This window comes from Corvus brachyrhynchos, unplaced genomic scaffold (genome assembly GCF_000691975.1).
Source record: "Corvus brachyrhynchos isolate BGI_N302 unplaced genomic scaffold, ASM69197v1 scaffold408, whole genome shotgun sequence".
NCBI classification, from domain to species: Eukaryota; Metazoa; Chordata; class Aves; order Passeriformes; family Corvidae; genus Corvus; species Corvus brachyrhynchos.
The window spans coordinates 1,493,531-1,512,079 of NW_008239759.1; the positions used below are offsets into that span (position 1 = coordinate 1,493,531).

At 41.5% G+C, this 18,549-nt stretch overlaps 1 protein-coding gene across 14 annotated transcripts in view; it reads left to right on the forward strand.

The window, feature by feature from the left end:
* Window positions 1-18,549, forward strand: part of SEMA4D (semaphorin 4D) — a 99,718-nt gene that overhangs the window by 76,073 nt on the left and 5,096 nt on the right. For 6 of the 14 annotated variants that reach the window (XM_017742732.1, XM_017742736.1, XM_017742731.1 and 3 more), the window contains 3 exons: window positions 3,853-4,025; window positions 4,243-4,286; window positions 5,400-7,865. In XM_017742732.1, coding sequence (XP_017598221.1) covers window positions 3,853-4,025; window positions 4,243-4,286; window positions 5,400-6,316 — 1,134 coding nt within the window. In that variant the 3' untranslated portion in view covers window positions 6,317-7,865. Of the gene's footprint in view, window positions 1-3,852; window positions 4,026-4,242; window positions 4,287-5,399; window positions 7,866-8,203; window positions 8,411-10,232; window positions 10,258-14,963; window positions 15,387-17,405; window positions 17,428-18,549 lie in introns of those variants that run through there. The other 8 variants (XM_017742737.1, XM_017742738.1, XR_001864759.1 and 5 more) reach the window with 7 other exon arrangements.

The window sequence follows — 18,549 nt, forward strand, 5'->3', positions numbered from 1 at the left end:
GCCTCTGCCTCCACAGTCAGTGGCTACCGAAGTCCACCACTGAACTGTGATATGTGTCATGGCATACCCACAGCAGTGGATGTACCACAGAAGGGTGATCATTACCCTGATGGTGGGCTTTAGACCTCTCTGGAGTCAGAGTCCTTTCTGAGTGTATTTTTTGCTAGTCTCTAGGTTCTTCCCATAGTGTGTGGAGGGTGGTGGGACAGAGTCAGATGAGCTTACAGTAGATTATCTTAACTCCTGCTTGACCGGAAGGTGTGTCTGGATTTTTTTTAAATGGTTTGCTCAGCTCGCTGCGTGTTCCTTGAACTTTTGAGTGCATGAGCTGGGAAACAGGCCAAGACACTACAATCCATGCGCAGTGTTGCACTGTTGCAGCGTTACCCAGCAGGGCACTAGAGATGAGCAGTGCTTAGGGCACTGTGGAAATCTTGGAGCAGAATGGCTCTTCCCTAGGAAGATGGATGTCTCCAACACTGTAGACTTCCTTCTGTGAGCACTGCATCACAGTCCAGCACTAATCTATGTCAAATATCAGGATGGAAGACTGCATTTGAACCTTTGTTTGACTGTCTTTCAAGCTGTATCTTCCAGCAGTACCAGCAGTTTCTTTTTTGATCCTGTTTTATCTCGCATTTTCTAGTGTCAAGAGTTTCCTTGAAGGTTCTTTGCACACTTTATATTCAAGAAGGATTCAAACTAATTTGTGCTTGGTCTTGCAGTTTCCTCTAGAGACTTCCTCATGATCATTGCATTAAAGAGACTGACCTGTTCCGAGTTCTCATGGAAGAATCTCCTTACATCCTTAGTTGAAAGAGCAGAGCATCAGTGAGCCCCAAAACCTAAATTCAGCCCTAAGATGCTCTGTCAGTTCTTTTCTTCAGGGTGTTTACGATGTCAAGACCAAATGTCTGCACCTGAACGTGAGATTTTTGAAGAATATTTCTCTACTTTAAATCCTTCCTTGCATGTCCACGCATCATTTTGTGACCGTACTCATCCTGCTGGAGTCAAGCAGTCTCACTGCAGACATGACTCCAAGTACATTGCTGTGTACTGAGATTGGTATGGCTGCAGTACAAGAAGAGCCATTCTGTGCTTGGATCCAGCTTGTTTGCCTGACAGCTGCAGTAGGGTGCTGATAAACGTGCTCGGTGTTCTGCTCAGGGTGAAGCCAGCTCACTGCTGAGGTGGGGTGTGCCATTCATCTTCTTATGCAGAACCTCTCAAAAGGAGTAGTGGGTCAGTCGCGGTGGTTTGGGACTGTAGCACAGGTCCATTTCTTGAGGCTTTGCTTGATAATACGGAAAGTTAGAGTCTACTTTTAGCCATTGTTTTCCCTGAGCTCTAAAGCAGATGAGTGAAATACGGCAGCTGCCTGCCTTTTATAATAAGGATGAGTGTGGTCTTTTCCTGCGGTGCTTAGAGTCAGACTCTTGAGTCAAACTCAGGGGATTTGGGATCCCCAGCAGCAATGGTTCAACAGCCATTCTGATTATATTCCCCTTCTCCTAGGTGTCTTGCCAGTGCTGTTTCCTTTGAATACTACCAGTGTTCTTCCATAAGAAGCATTTGGCTCTCATAAGGGGGATGCCGATGTGGCTGCAGAGACTGGCTGGCTGGAAAGCTGAAAGCATTAGGGCTGCTTTGGGTTAACAGGAGCAGGTCCTGCGCAGAGCAAGCCTTGCCTCATAGAAGGATTATTGCATTCATATTTCTGGAAAAACTGTGTGATAAAGTGTGAACAAACCTCTCTCCTGCCCTCATTAAAAGCTGCTCCCAGAGAGAAAGGGGCCCTGGCTCCCTCACAAATATCTGGTCCACACCTGGGTCCTGGGTCAACGATCCCAGATCCCTTGCCTCACCACTATCCAGTTGCACACTTGTGCCCATAAGGTCCCAAACCCGAAGCAGCCAGGTGGTATAAGGCTCACGCCCCCTTCGCACAATGTCGTTTCGCATAGCACGGAGACTGTCGTGCGACAGGGACTCGGTGATGATTTCTGGCTCTTGCTCTCCTGCTGGTTGTGAGGGCCCTGGTTGCCCATCATCATTAACTGGTTGTACTGATTTGGTCTTACACTTCCTCCTTTGTACAGGGGCGACTGCTGCTGGCTGTGGTTGTCCTTGTGGTTCAGCTGGAGCCTGGATGGTTGTAATATCTGTGGGTTCCACTGCTGCACCATCAGACTCTCCCTCTTTGGGGCAGGGAGAGGGTTTCCCACCAGCTGGGGAGGTGTATTCCCTCTGCACATCTCACACATCTCCTTCATTAGTGCCCCTACTAAGTCTGGGTGGTTCATTTCTGAGGTGGGCTGTGGGGCAGGATCCCTAGTCTCTGGAGCCATGTCAGGTTCTGGGGCAGCACCCCTAGTCTCTGGGGTGGTTGTCTGGGTAGTTATCCAAGTCAATCTCACCTTACCTCTGAGTGCTAAATAGAGTAGGCCTATCAGCACCACTTGGTTAATATCTAGAGGTAATGTAAACCCTTCCAATGCTGGTGGGATGGGCGCAAAGAACTGGTTGAAGGGTTGGGAGAAAACTTCCCCCGGTGTTACTGCCTCACGGAAGGTACCATTATTAACATAACCCCAAAAACATGCACTCAGTGTGAGATAGCCTTGTATCCATGTGCCCACCTTCCAGGGGAATTTAAAAATCCATTAATTCCTCACCTTATTTGACCCATAGTGCAAACTGGATAACAGTCATGGTACCCTTAGTTGTAGGACCCATGTTTAGATAAGGAGCTGCAAATGGGAGAAATATAGCCACGACCACCTGCCACCCGAACCAGGGTAAGCTAGCCCACATGGTGCTGCCTAATGAGGTTTCTCTATTCAGCACACAAAAATCAGGTTACCCAGGAATTGTTACTCGTTTTTCGCCCTTTTCTCTCAATGCCCTCGAACCGCACATTGGGTGCCAAGATCTGTCTTGGTTTGAAAAACAGGTGTCTGCTGAGGAAGGCAGGAGCCTGCCTTGGAATGGAAAATGTACCCCCCTTCCCTCTGAATTATTATAATTTTGAAGTTAAGGGGCTTTCAGGCAAAGATATGAGAAATAGGAATAATAGTTCCTTACTAGTATATATAACAAGGCAATAATACAGAAACCCTGGCTTAACCTGACAGTCGGCATACAACATGACGCCCTGCCAGGCAGGGTGGTGGTAGCAGTCTGATTAAGTGGTGGCTGCAGTCCTCTTTGAAGTGGGTCTGTTGAATTGGTGATCCTGTAGAAGGGTCTGGTCTTCCTCTGAAGGTCCAGTGGTGGTTATGTAGCTCTTGTCCTCTGGGAATCCTGTAGGTAAGGGCTGCCTGTGGCCTTCCACACCTCAGATTATATCCAGGTAGGAACACTTGGTTCCTCCCCCTGGGCGGAGCATCTCACAATGGGATGATGTAATTTTATGAGTCATGCAGTGAGCCTAGATAGCTCATTAACAGAGGATACCTCTCTGGAAGGAGTTATCAGGGATCTGTCACAGAAGAGAGAAAGAACACTGCCCTACCTGGTTTTAACAGATGGTGATAGAATACATACTTTTGGTTACATCTTACATTGTAACCTAAGACGTAAAGTCATAGTTAGACATGATTACTTTCCACATACCTGTTTCAGCTTTTTGTTGTCTTTTTGCACTTTCAGCGCTGCTGCAATATTTCCAAGATAACTGTCTAGAAATAAAAGCTAACCAAATGCTTATTCTCCTCAGGCACCACTTTTTACAAAATGCCTGTATGTATGCACTTTTTAATAATATTTAAATTGTTCAATGAATTGGATTGTTTGGGTTTGAGAAAGTGATTGGCTGTGATTTTTTTTGTTGTGCTTTGTTTTCTTTAGGGCAGAAGATACCTCTTTGCTGGTTCAAATTCTGGTGTGGTGCAGTCTCCAGTGGCATTCTGTGACAAGTACACCACTTGTGTTGACTGTGTTTTAGCAAGGGATCCTTACTGTGCTTGGAAACCCCTTGAAGCTTCCTGCATTGATATTTTTAAAGAAGGTGAAATGGAAAGGTAATAGTATCCTTTGGTTACCTTACAGTTACAATCAGTATTTAATCAGTCTTACTGATGATTGGAATTTTAAAAATTGAATGTTTTCAGATACAGACTTTTTCCTATCCATTTATGTCTGTTAGTTCTGTTTAGATGAGTCCTATTTAGTACAAAAGGATGGGCAGACTTTAGGAAACAAGATTTGAAGTTGTAATGGTTGGACTTCCTTTTACAGGAGCTGGATTCAAAACATAGGTGGAGATGCATCTTCTTGTTCTGGTGAGTTAGTCTTTGAAGAGCTCTGTCATATGTCTAGGTGGAGTGGTGAAAGAGTTCTGTTTATTTCAGCTTTTATTTTGTGATTATCTGGACATTGATTTGCATTTAAATAGGTATGGGATTCTGCTTTGAATATTTGAGCATTTATACAACCTGCATGTTGTCTTAAAAACTGTCTGTGTTTGTATGCATTTCAGTATGCAGTGCACAACCCCCTGAAATGAATGGGGGCACCTCAACAGTGACTTGTGAATGAAAGCAATACCAGAAGTACTTCTAATGCAGAGGCCTCTGTCTCTTTGATGCAGCATTTGACATTCTACTGTGAGCTTTGACAAGTGCTTGGTTATTGCTGCTAGATCAGATTAAATGATTCTATAAAAAAAGCTGGTTTTATGGTGAGAGGGGAGGGGGAACTCAGAACATGATACAGAGCAGCTGAAGTACCTTCCATAGTGCTTTAACCAAGTAACCACAGGTCCTTTCTTTATAGTATGTCCTGCTGCCACCAGATCAAGGAGATCGTAAAGAGGAGTACAGTTACAGGAGATTTGAGCTGCAGTAAAAAAAGCTCTTAAGAGTTTGATGTACTCACTTTTTATTTCTAATCCTAGCAAACTCTGGACTGGTATGAGAGCTTTGCCTGTTATTTTTTTTGTTAACTTACAGGGTGGCATTGTGGGTGTGCCCTAAGTGCAACTAATCTTTTTTTTCAGAAGAGAGTTCCTAATTCAGTTTCCTCTTGGATATTTTGTAGTTGCTGGTTTACTTAAAATGCACTGATTGGATATAAAATGAGACTAAGTACAGTATCTTTCCCAAACAATGACTTGTCTCAGGTGTACTCTCAGTTGTGGGTCACTGAGGTCTCACTTGTCTAGAAGTGGAGGCTGTCTTAGAGTTGAGGTGTCCTATCTCTTAGTTTGTGTTGATGTTTCACGTGCAGCTTGGTATTCCACTGAGATCCTTGCATGCTGTCCACCTGGTCTTGTGAGGTGAATGCCATAATCTTCATGCTTCCAGTAAGACTGTAACACAGTCTGGTGAAGCTGTACAGATTAGAACAAACTGGAATCATTGCTGATACTCTGCACGTTTATTTTGATGTTCCAGATAAAGTAAGAGAGAATCCCCTACAGCATACATTCAAGCATGGGAGCACAGCAGAACTCAAGTGTTCTCAAAAGTCCAATCTGGCACAGGTAGTTTGGAAGTTCAAAGATGATGTGCTGAGAGTGGAGAGTCCCAAGTACCGTCTGCTGGAAAAGGCACTGCTCATCTTCAATTTATCAGAAGGAGACAGTGGTGTTTACCAATGTTTGTCAGAAGAAAAAGTGAAAAACAAGAAATTTTCTCAAGTGCTGGCTAAGCATGTTTTGGAACTGAAAAAAATGCAGCATACCACAGTGGGCCCCACTGTGACAGCCGCACCAACAGAAGGTAATAGTGATGTGCCAAAAGTGTCAGCTGTATCAACCGAGGGGTCCACTGCTCACATCTCGACCACTCACATGGTACCAGTAACGACAGCAAGGATATTATCAAAGCCCATTGGCCCTGTCCTAACAAGTGTAGCCTCCAGCACAGAGCTCTTCAATTCAATTCCTGATGCAGTCCCGGAAAAGACAATGTTCCTCAAGTCAAATGATAACTTCCTGTTGATGTTCCTCTTCCTCTTCTTTTTCATCCTCTTTTTGTGCCTGCTCTCCTACAACTGTTACAAAGGCTACTTGCCAGGGCAGTGCTTGAAGTTTCGCTCTGTGATGCTGCTCGGTAAGAAGAAGACGAAGTCAGATTTTTCTGATTGTGAGCAAAGTGTGAAAGAAACGCTGGTGGAGCAGGGCAGTGTCAGCCACCAGAGTGGGGAACAGCCCAAGCCTGCGCACGACACCGGCTACGAGACCGAGCCCGACTGCGGGAACAGCCAGCTGCAGGCAGGGGACTCGCAGGCATCCCGCGAGGCCAGGGACAAGCCCTTCGATGTCAAGTGCGAGCTCAAGTACGCTGACTCGGATGTGGAGGGGGAGTGAAGGCCCCGTTGTCCCTCTCAGTGGCGGAAGTGAGCTGTGGTCCTGCGGCTGGCTATTTGAGCACGGAGAGCCTGGGTGTGACAGCTAAGCCATAGCAGGGGTTACATGCTTAAGCTGTACAGCAAGCCAATTTTCATTCAGATCTCAACAGATTAGAGAAGTGGTGTACTTGTCTGGAGACCGTAGCATCTTGTGTTGTACTGTGGTTTTTTCTATTTTTTTTTCAAATGGCCAGTTTCAGATCACCACTTGTTGATTCCCAGTTTTCCCCTCCAGTGAGTGCTTTGCTCTAGTAAAGCTACTTGCTTGTTCTTTGGCCATATTCTTCAATAGAGTGTAAAAGTAACTTTATAATTCAGTTGGCTTTAAAAAGTACTTCAGTCTACACATATTTTTAGTTGCCATTAAAAGAAGATCTAGTTTCATTTTAATTCCAAATTGGAAATTGAGTTTAGTTTATCAGATTGGTAAATTATAGACTTTTGTCCAGATTGGGACATTTTTTTTCTTTGCTCCTAGTGATTGTTTTTAGTTTTATGCTTTGTGTTTTGGCACACTAGATCTCTTTAGTTGGTTAAAGTTAATTTTTTTAACTGCTCTGTAAGTATCTTAGATTTTAAGGTATAATGGGGATAGCATTGCCTTGATTTATGTAAGACTCAGGGATAATCTTGTTTAAAGGCTTTTTTCTTTGCTGCTTTCTAGAAATGTAGGTACTACAATATCAGTTCAAAACATGGAGTAAGTGGGGAATGGGGAAGGAGGAAACAAATGCTTTTCTTTTTTTTTTCCTCCCCCCACCAGCCAGCCAGCTGGACATAGTCACATTTTATTTTCTATACAAAACTGGATTTTTTTTTTTCTTTAGTTTATAGAACAGTACAGGCAAGCAACTGTCAGTTAGCAGTGACATGGAAAGAGATTTCTTGCATTGTGGAAGCAAAACAGGAATCAAGAAGAATTAACTCCAACAATTCAGCTAGTGACTTGCTGGAATGGACTGTTAGGACACAGCCTGATGAGAAAACATTGCTGATTTTTTTCTTCTTTTCAGATTCAGAAATAACTCAGCTTCTTTTTGTGACAAATACTTGCAGCGTCACCCTTTCTGGATGATACCTTCACTCTCCTATGCAACTGGAGACTTGAAACTGGAGCTGCTTAAACAATCAGTCCTTTGAACTGTTTATGTGAATCATGCCTGCTAACGTGAAAGTGTGCATTTGTTCTCAGCCTGGTTCACAGCAGCACTGTTTGTCTGTAAAAGCATTTTGTGTGCAGTACAGTCCTGAAGAATTGTTCCTCTCACTGCTTCTTTCTGTAAATATTGCTAGAAGTAGAATACATTTTAACAGTAAATAGCAGTATGCCTGGGCTGCTTTTCTGTGTTGAACCTTCATGCAAACATAATTTAGAACATCTTAGTGTAAACGGTTTATATTTTATAAGATTCAGTTTGGTTTTATTTTTCTATTTTTAATTATGTACATATAACAGAATAAATATTAAAATAAATTGTATTACATCTTGGCTTTTCTGAAACGTGACACAATGACAGTGCTTTCCATTTGGCAAGCACTAATGTTCCTTCAGATTTCCTTTGGGGGGAATGTAAAAACTTTTTTGTAATTAATTTGAAGCAGCCTCTCAGCTTCAGTTGTATGGGTTATATATAACCCAGGGTGGGGAGATGGGAAGGATGGGAGAAAAACAACGTGGGTGAAGGAGGGAAGTGCTCTTCTCTAGGGGTCTAGGGACACTTCGTCTTACTACCTTTCTAAAACTCACCTGTCTTTTTGCATTATTTCTTCATTGTGTGATGTATTTCTTGCAACTTTTTTCCTTAGTACCCTTTTACTTTCTTTTCTGTCCTCTTCTGTCACACAGCCTCATCTCCTATACCTTTCCCTCCTACTGGTACCTCCTTTTTGTCCTGTGTGGGAAGTGATTCACCTCCTTCACCCACCAGTACCCAGCCTGATGTTTGGTCTAGCAAAGACCCCGTAAAGGTCATGTTGTTGCCACCTTTCCTAAGTGACCAGGCACAGCATGTTAGTATCCGGGGACCCTTCCACCTCTTCTGCCAAGCCACAGGTAAGTTGGAGGACCCCTGTATAAGCCAGCACTTTCTGCATTAAAGGTTTAGCTGTGTCACTGTGTACTGTGTAAGTTTTACTTTTCTGATGTTTGGGTGGGGGGGAACAAGAGCAGAGATGGTATCAGGATGCCAACATGCTCTTACCAACAGTGAGTCACTGCGAGTATTGTTTTGTATAATGGAGGCTCTGATTCAGCAATGCACTTTAGTATGTTCATAGGTAACTGATTTTATTAGGCTCACTTGCATGCTGAAGGAATTCAGTGAATCAGGATTGCACATGGATGTCTAGCAGGTAGATATTTCCATTGTCAGTGTGTATGCAGTTTGAAAATCACACTTTTATTGGATTTGAACTTAGCATATTTTCTGGACCAGGTCAGTCATTCTTTTTTCATCTTATTTCAAATGGTGAAGTACATACAGTAATAACAACTTCCATTTTATGACAGATAAATTATATGAGGTGTACAGGAGGACAAAGCTGTTTTTTCCATAGCAATTCAACATTTTTTTCAAGGTTTTTTTTAGATTGTTACAAATTACGGTTTGTAATTGCTGTTTTAAACTAAGTGTGGTTTAATGGATCTAAACGGGTCTTCATATGTAACCTTATTCTTTAAAAGAAGAAATTACACTAATTGAATAATTATAAAAAGTAGTGTTGTTCCATATTTGTGTCCATTAGTGTTATCTGGAATCAGATCAAAATGCATAAATCTTTATAAGCATAGATCTTAATAAAGGCACTGTTTGTATTTCCATGGCTAAAAGGAACAACAGTGGGATGAAGGTTCTTTGATAGAATAGAATCATTTAGATTGGAAAACACTTTTCAGCAGTAATTCGTTCACTTTTGCCATAGGCAATTCAGAAACTTCATTGTCCACCATGGGAAAAAAAAGTTACAATAGCACAAAAGATTTAAACAGTTCGATAATCATACTACAGATCTGGACTTTATTTTTAAATTGCTTTTTTTCATCCAGCAGTGTCCATCTTAACATGATGCTGATGCTGTCCTTAAAAATTGTATTTGCCTTGGTAGTGAACTTAAGAAGGAAGGTGCAGTGTCCTAAAGTCAGCTTGTGGACTTCAGTCGTCAGGAGGTGTAGGGGTGAATAGTGTGAGAAGCTAACAACACCTGACATCCAAGGGATGCAGTAATGGCACAGGTGGGGCCAAGGTGACCCAGCTGTGGAAGCACTTCCAATGCCTCTCAAAGCAGGGAAGGACTGGACTTTGTGTCATGGATGGAGGTTTTGCTCCCTTTGGGAAACAAGGCAATTGGCTGACATCACACTCGTCTTACCCAAGATTACAACTTTAGTCTCTTGAGTTAAAAACCAAACAAACCAGCAAATGTAAACCATCACACTGAACTGGTGCAGATATTTTGCATCTTTCTGGGTCCTGCATGTGGGGATATATGAATTCATCCTGGGTGGGGGTTGGCTAAGCAATTGCTTTTGCAAGGAAGGTCTCTGCTTGGATTTGTTCAGATTTGTTCAGTGTCTGTTGATATTTCTTTATATTAACATAGCTGTAATGGAACTTTATTCTGCTCAGCTATGACTATCAGGTAAAACGTGTTTGCAAGGAGCAACAGGGTTAAATGAGACAGGCAGAGAGTTAAATGTTGTGCCTTGTCTGCAAAAAGGATATGGCATCAGTAAATGTATGATGCAAATACATAGATTGCCACACCATCCAGTCAAAAACCTCAAGCTTATTTTTAATTAAGTTTCTAACTTAATTGTTATTTTATCAGAATTGCTGAATCTCTTCCTTTTTTTAATTGTAAATATCTGTTTCAAGCTGTCTGGAAACTCGGCAGCAGTTGGTGAGTTCTTTTGCTCATCTCTTACTCATCCCACGTGTTTTAACCTGAAAGCTTGCCTAAGGATAACACTTTACAACTTTGTAACTGGCTCATTTCCATAAGGTAAAGTGGATACAGCACAAACAGCACTTGTGGTAAACTGGTACATTTTTTCTGAAATATAAATTTTTTCAAGCATGGAGTCCTCCTGCCCTTCTGGAAAAGGAGGGAATAAATCTCCCTTCACAAATTTCTTCCCAGTTTGTCTCTCTCTAGTCCCCCAAAGAGTCTCACATTTCTGCAGAGACCTGTCTGCTGTGTGTGCATGGGCAAACATTACGTTTCCTGTGTACTTTTTCTAATAGAACTTTACTCTCCCATTACAGAATTTTAAAATCTTTGCAGGCAGTTGAGGCAAGCTTCAAATAAATTGAACAAAATACTATACCATCTAGTTCAGGGGAGAGACAGTGAGTTGATGATGTATGCACCTGCTGTATAATTTCTCTGGTGTGCTCTGTTGAAATATAGTAGGAACAGGCATTTTCTAGAGTTTTGGTTCTGCTCGGAGATGTTTTACTGGCACCTCCTCCCTCAGCTTTGGAGTAGTATCTCCATGTCGATAACTTCACAGACCAATGACATAGCTAAAATACACTGAGTGTGCTGTGCAACAGTGTAAATACTTCTATGATCAGAAATGCTGCAAAACACTGTGCTTTACCTGCAGATCGAGACTCTCTGTCCATGGTGTCAGGATGACTCCCTCCCTTAGTTTGTCTGCAGCTGGAGATTTTACATACTGGATTATTTCCAGTTTTGGTAAAAAAACCCAGGAGTGTGACCATAAAAGCTCTGTGAACTTGGCAGTATACTTTAAAGGAGTTATTATTTCATGGAGATATTAAGATGGGTATCTGGTAATACCCACGTACAATGCCTGTTCCCTGTGGTTATGCTATTTTAGGAGTACAAGAAAGTTTCCCACATCCGTGGAAGAAAAGATCCATAACTTGAAGAATCATAACTGCGGGTGGTTCACTAGAGGTTCCTCTTTGGTGGAGCCTGAAGTTGCACTGAAAGACATGCAGAAGGGTGGGAAAATACAAAATGCAATGCAGTGAGAATACAAAATGCAGTGCATTTCATGAGGACTGCTGCAGACTGAGTAAGACTCTTGAGAAGGCACCTGCAGAGTGAGTCTGAAAGAGGCCAGCCCCAGGCTTGTCCCGGCACCTGAGGGCTGCCTGTGCTCGTGTCACCAAGTGCTGGTGCTTTGCAGGTCCCAGCACAAGGGCGCAAAAGTCCGTATACCTTGCTGCGCCTGATTTTTTTTCCCCTGGGAGGAGGAAGTCGCCTGTCAGAGACTGATTTACCCATGGAAATGAGTAATTCATTCTTGGGTGAGGTTTTTTTGCATCATTTGCATGATTGCATCAGCCATGGTGCCCTGGTGTGGTCTGGTCTGGTGTAGAGCTCAGTCAGCAGAGGCATGGAGGTGAGCAGCATCCAGAGCAGAATGAGCCTGCCTAGGAATGTGCTTTGTGCTGGACATAATGTTTGTCCAGAACTACAAATGACAGCATTTAAATTACAGCATGCCAGCATCTTATAATGGACTTTACTTGGGTTGTTACTTTTCTGCTCTTACAAGAGCACAAATATCAAGAGCAATTTTTCATACACTTGTGTTTTATAACCAGTTGAAGTTGGTAAGTGGCTCTTAATTATGGCTATGGAGAGATACAATGTTAGTTTTTGAAATGTGAGAATGGTTTAATTAGTAGCCTTGAAAGGAAAAGCTCTGCATCTTCCAGGACAAATCAATCCACTGCACAAATATTTCAAAACTTTATAGAACTTTAAAGTTTCTATGCAGTATGTTTTGAGATTTACACAGTGATGCTTTCCTGAAGCAATACCCATTACTTTAATCTGTATGCTTAGTAAATGGTTGGTTTACCTTCCTGTGGGAATGGTAAGTTTGCACCATGTTAAACAATTTCATACCCCACTTCATGAATTGTCTGCTCAGCAGACCTTTGGTGTTTCATCACATGCTTTTTGACTCAATATCAGTCTTTGGCTACAGTTGTCTCATAGTAGCTGTTAATTTGTCATTTTGTAGATTTGTACAATTTTTTTCAATGATTTCTGCACTGACAAAACATTGCTTAACAGCGCCTTGGCACTAGGTTTTAACCTTTCCTGTGTGCAGATCTCTTGACATGCCACCTGTTTATTATTATTTGGGACGCATCTAGAAGATAAGTTGAAAAATTAAGATTGTACCTTTAATATATAACAGAAAAGGGCTTGGAAGTTTTAAGGTTACAAAACTGGGTACATATCACAGACCTATTTTGCCTTAAACTCACAGACATTAAAGATACCCTTGTTGCTTTAGATTGCAATATCTTAGGAATGTAATCTTTTTACTACAATGCTGGCGTTTCTTTTTTCAGATATAGGGCTTGCTGAGACCATCATAGCTAAGCCTGCATGCAAAACTAACAGCATTAAACGCCTTTGTAAGTGCTGGGCTCTGATGGTTTCCTTCACAGTGATTTCTGTAAGGAAATTGAAAATTCATTTTCATGAGGACTGTGACATGGATGATGCATTTTTAAATTCTGTCATCAGCAGCAGATTTTGAAACATCTCTGTAGAAATTTCCTTTGCTGTGCAGTTTTATGTGTAAAGGCTATGTCAAGCTAAGAAATATGTGGAAAGGTGTGCAACAAGAATGCCTTTTCCTTGCTTTTTTTTTTTTTTTTTTACTATATTGGTTTTCCAGTAAGGGCTAGAATAAGTTCAGTGTAAAAATAATTTAAGCATAAAGCAAATTAAAAAGCATCAGGCATCAAATCAAGAAGGCAGAGAGCAAGGAAAAGAAGTAGAACCAAAAGTGTCTTACTTTTTTCTCAGAAGATTTCATCAATTTTTTTTCCTACCTTTTACAGTGTGCAGCTGACCACATTCGCACAGGTTTTTCCTGCAGAATGAATAAGAAGGTGCAGTTGGGAAACATCTTTTGTGGCTTTTGGTAGTTTATAAATGATTAAAACATAAAAAAGGCCCTAAAATACCTTCCCATGGAAGATTCAGTCCACTTAGGACTAGAAGCTGTAGCCTGCAGTGGTTACTGCTGTTGTAATGTGTGTGAAACACTTGAAGCTGCAGTGTGCTGTAGTGTGTCTCCTGCACGCCAGTAGGTGTTGCAGGCACTCACCACTAAGTCTTACAGGCTGCATCTCGTGTCAGCAGAGGGCTTGGGGAAAGGAAGCCACTGCATGGTTTTCAAAGCCTTCCACTGGTACCTGCACACAGTTTGAATGAGCTGCCCTTTTGAGAGATTTACTTGTCAAAAAGTCTGTCGAGGCCAAGGAAAAGAGCTGGCACCTCTGCAGGAGTACCTCTGTGAAGCAGCAGCTTTGCTGCTTCGTTGTCTAGTTCAGGTTTTCAGCTTGCTTGGGGATTGGGTGCTGCATGGGCTGTCAGCAGAGATGAACTGACTAGGTCACAAAAGAGGCAGTATTCTCCATTTGAATTTAATGTATGCGATTTTGGGAGACTACGAGGGCTCAGGAAGAAGAAGTTTTGCAGAATCCATGTCAGCTTTTGTAGTGTGCCTAGGTATGTATAAAAGGAGAAGCTTGCTTTGCACTGGGGTCTTTGAGACCCAAATGCCTTTTGGGATGTCTTATTTCAGGAGAGGGGGATTCAGAGGTGTGTTTTGTTCCTGTACCATTTGCTTACAACAGTTTACTTGGCCTCCCAGTTTAGCTTTTCTTCTTTTGCAATTCAGCATAAATATTTCATCTGTTTTTCTCCTTGCTAATGTGGAACTCTTGATTCAGTAATGCCTCAGCTTGGAGCAGTACACTGGTAATAACTCCTACACGCTGGCCATGATTTCCCAGTCATGCCTAAAGAGATGTGATGGATTTGGACTGGTATTGGAATCTGGAGCATAACCACAATTTTACACTGTTTTCCTCAGAACATCTTGCTACCTGCAACTGATCAGGATTGCAGCCTGGCTACCTGTACACATGTTTTTCTTGCCCATGAGAGCTACAGCCTGTAGACTTGTAATTATTAATCCACTGGTGTGGCTGATTAACTGAGTAATAATTTAGACCAAAGCTGTCATCTTTTTTTCAGCTATTTCAGCAGAAACTGCTACCAGAGCTGCCTCAGCATGTTGTGTGTGCATTGTCCCCACAGTGGAGATGAAAGTCTCATTTCCATCTCTTCAGTCATCTTCTGCTAGATCTACCTGACAAACAAAGCAAAAGCAGTAGTTTGTGTTCTCTGGAGAACAGGAGTGATTTTTGGAGAGCATGTTACTCCTTAAAATATGTTCTCCAATTTTCTTCACTTTATTTTAAAACTTAATGTAGTAGCCTTGTTAGCTGATAGGATGGCCAGAAATAATTAGGCAAACTCAAAGTGCCAGGGAAGTTTAGGCTGGTCATCAGGAAAAAAACTCTTCACAGAAAGGGGGATTGGGCATTGGAATGGGATGCCCACACAGGTGGTGGAGTCCCCATCCCTGGAGGTGTTTTAAGGAAGGACTGGATGTGGCACATAGTGCCATGGTCTAAATAAGGTGGTGTAAGGTTATAGGTTGGACTTGATGATCTCAAAGGTCTTTTCCAACCTAGTTAATTCTGTGATACTGTGAAAATGGAACCTAATTTTTTTTTTTTTTTTTTTGACAGTCCCTGGTTCTAGCTTACTGGTGCCTCATCTGATTTTTCTTCACAGACAATTATCTATGTTCCAATTGCAAAACCTTTTTCTGGACACCGTCAGAGAACATCTGAATAAATGCATGAACAGTTACCAATTGCATTTTCATGTAATGTGCCAGTCAGCCATTTTCCCAACCTGCTTTTAAATTCCACTCCAAGAAGACAGAGGCCGTGTCCTACTTGCACCCACGTGTGCTGTGCATCACCTCTAGTGACTGGTTGCTGCTTCCAGCTTTTAGGTGGTTCACGTTTAGCAGGAAGCGCTTCCTGCTTTTCATCTGCCTTCGTAAGGCTGCATCAGCTTGTGGTGATGTCACACACAGGGACCGGTAATTTAATGAAGCACCACGTGTCTGAAGGAGGAGGACGTCATGCATCCTTCAGTATGAAGTATGTGGTGTTGGAAGTAATATTCTGTGGCATTTCAGAGCGGTCTATTTTCTTGGCTTTTTAAAGGGACTTTTTTCCATTGCTGTCAAGCTTGTCTTCTAGAATGCATTGCCCTACTTTAACAATCAAAAACAAACACCAGTCAACAAGACTACAAAAAAAATGCACGCCTGTTATAGGGGGTACAGGCTATTTAATTTGCACAATATTTGAAGAAAACTGCAAAGATGATTGCCTCAATTAAAGATTTTTTTTCTTCACTTTTCCAGTCAGTTATCCACTGATGGCTTCATTTTGTACTGATTTATTATTCTGGTATGTTATCAGCAGCAATGACTCAGACTCCTACAACTCAAGAACTATGACCAGCCCTAAATCTTTCATTCACATACTAGGTAGTGCTGGTGGTAATATTTCATATTAATGATTGACTAACCTCTTCCTGGGCTAACTTTGATGCCTGATTTAAAAAAAACTTCCTGCATCCAGATTATAGGGCCTTTTTAAAACTTAATCCCTGCTCTGGATGAGGGCTTCCTGTATGATCTTGGTTTTCAGAAATCTGGGATGTTTGCTTCAGTAGCATTCAGGAAAGCTGCAAGCTTGATAGCAAGCATTAAATCCAGATGCCATTCTTTTTCTTAGTCTGCTGCACGTGGTGAGCTTTGAAAGAGGTTCTGGTGTGTATTGGGTTATACAAGGAAGTTTTTTCCTAAACCTGAACTTCCCATCACTGTGGATAGCCTCCGGTAGCAGTTCTTTGTCTAGATTATAGGCATTTGTGTAAAAGATTCTTTGTTACCCTGGTAGAATTTCTCTGTGGGATACCTGTCGGTTATCTTCCCTGCATTTCAATTTGCTGGCAACTTGCAGAAATTATTAGCTGGGGTCTAGGTTTGCTGATGGCTCCTGCTGTTGTAACAAGTCCCCTGTCTTTATCTTGGAAGTGTTTCTGTGAATATAGGGAAGCCTTATTAAATGCTACCCTTCAAGAACTGGGTTAGAAATGAGGGAGACCCTATGCTGAACCACCAGCAGTGGTAGCACTGCTCAGGGTTCACAGTGCAGCTTCACTGGGCTGCTTTTGAAATCTCCACAGCTCTCTGCACATTGCAGCACTTGGCACAATGAGCCAGCGTGGCCAGTGCTCCCTCTTGGTCCTCCTGCCTTATGTCACTGAGCTCAACTTAATCCATAATCTGCTCCTTTTAAATTAGTGTCTCCAAGCTGTCTTGAAACCCGTATGTCTATTAGGATGTGATGTGTATATGGCAAATGCTTAATTTGATCCAGCTGAGCAGGGTGCATCCCCATGCTGCTCTGACTCTGTAGCTGTATACTTCAGTTGCTTCAAGTCTGCTTTTTTTTACTTACTTTTTTAACCTTAGGTCAAATTTACATGAATAACCCAGTGAATGCAGTCAGATTGTGGGTAGAAGATTACAAGCAGCTGCAGTGGTTTGAGTTTCTATGCTACCTATGACAGCTGAATTTTTTTCTCATGGAAAATACTGAGAAAAAAATCATCTGTGTTTTAAATATGTCATTTGTGTAAACCAGCCTGATTTCACATAGGTCAGAGAACCCATTCTGCTGGCAGAAACTACCTGGACAGTACCTGGGCCATTACTACCTGGGTGTTATAATTTCATTCGAACTGCTGAAAGCAGAGGAAATGAAGTCTATGTGGGAAAGAAGCAAACACTTCCACAGACACTGGAAATTTTGAGGGGCTTATGCAAAGAAAAGGGGTAGTTCAGATAATGCCACAAAGTTTCTTATATTTTTGTTTGATATCTGTTAATTCCCCTTCTAGAATCACCAAGGTGGTGGAGTTGGTTTTATTTCATCACGTGTAATTAATGTAGTTTATTGAAGCAATGTTTTTGATGTTAACTGTTTGAAATATATTTAATGACTTCTCAGACATAGCTACTTATATACCTGGCCTGTTGTGCTGTTTAGTTCTCTATTGGATTATTATGTTTTAATAAGATTACTTTTTTTAAATCTTTCAAGCATTCCTAACATGGATGGCAAAGTAAGTAGATCAGGTTTGACAGAAACTTGTATTTTAAAGGTTGCACTTGACATACAATTAATTTGTGTTATAGTAACAATAGAAAATGCAGAGAATATGCTCGTGTTATTTTCCTTTATCTTAAAAAAATACTTCCCTAACCATTAGATATGATTCTGAATTTCTCACCACAGAGTTGTAGAAAATGTAACAAATGTGATTGAAAATTTTTGCAGGTTAAACTGTTTCACAGTGTATTTTTTTCTGTTGTTCCATCTGAAAATGAAATCAAAGTAGAGAAGGTAATTGCCCGAGAATTGGAAACAAGCTCCACTGAAACAGGATCAGTAAAATCCCGAGTACTGCTTGCACCTAGATTTTGCTGTCAACCAGTGTAAGTGGGGATGAGTATGTATCTCTGGGGATTTCCAGTGCTTCTGACTGCACAGAAAAACAAAGGAAGAGTAAAATTGCCAAGTTGCAACTTTGTAAGGGGCCAATCTGAACCAAGACAGCTTACAAAATTTATATTTTACATATTTTACTATACTTATACATTTCTTTATACATGTATAAAGAAATGATTGCATATTTATCTCTTGGTGAAATGTGGATGTAAGCTGAAATTTTGACAGATTTCCAGCACAACTGAGATCTTTAGCACAGGAAAATAGAGCAGGTTCTCTAGTACATTTGAAGTAAGTTTAGGGAAGTGTCCTGCACTAAATATGCCACTTCCTTGCATGGCTCTAAAATGGCACTTAGGTATTTTGACTTTTTTGCTGTGCTTGCACTTACTATTCCTCCAAATTTCAAGTTTGTCCAAATTTCAACTTCAGCTTTAGTTTACTGAAGTAACTTGTCCCTGGTTCCAGACTTCCCACTAATTTAGTGACATGTAACCAGTCTGCTGTCAACTATAGAATAAGTACAATCATCCATAAAACCCCTTAAAAAAAAAGTGTGCTAGACCAGCTATTTTCTGCTGTTAGCCCTTCAGACTGTGCCACTTCCCTCAGAGAAACTCTACAATGCTTTAACTAGATCATGTTCTCTATCATTCACCCTTACTCTTATTGCTAATTTGTGTGCCCATTATTTGTGGGAGATTTGGAAATAAAACTTAGGAGTTAAGAATTTAAT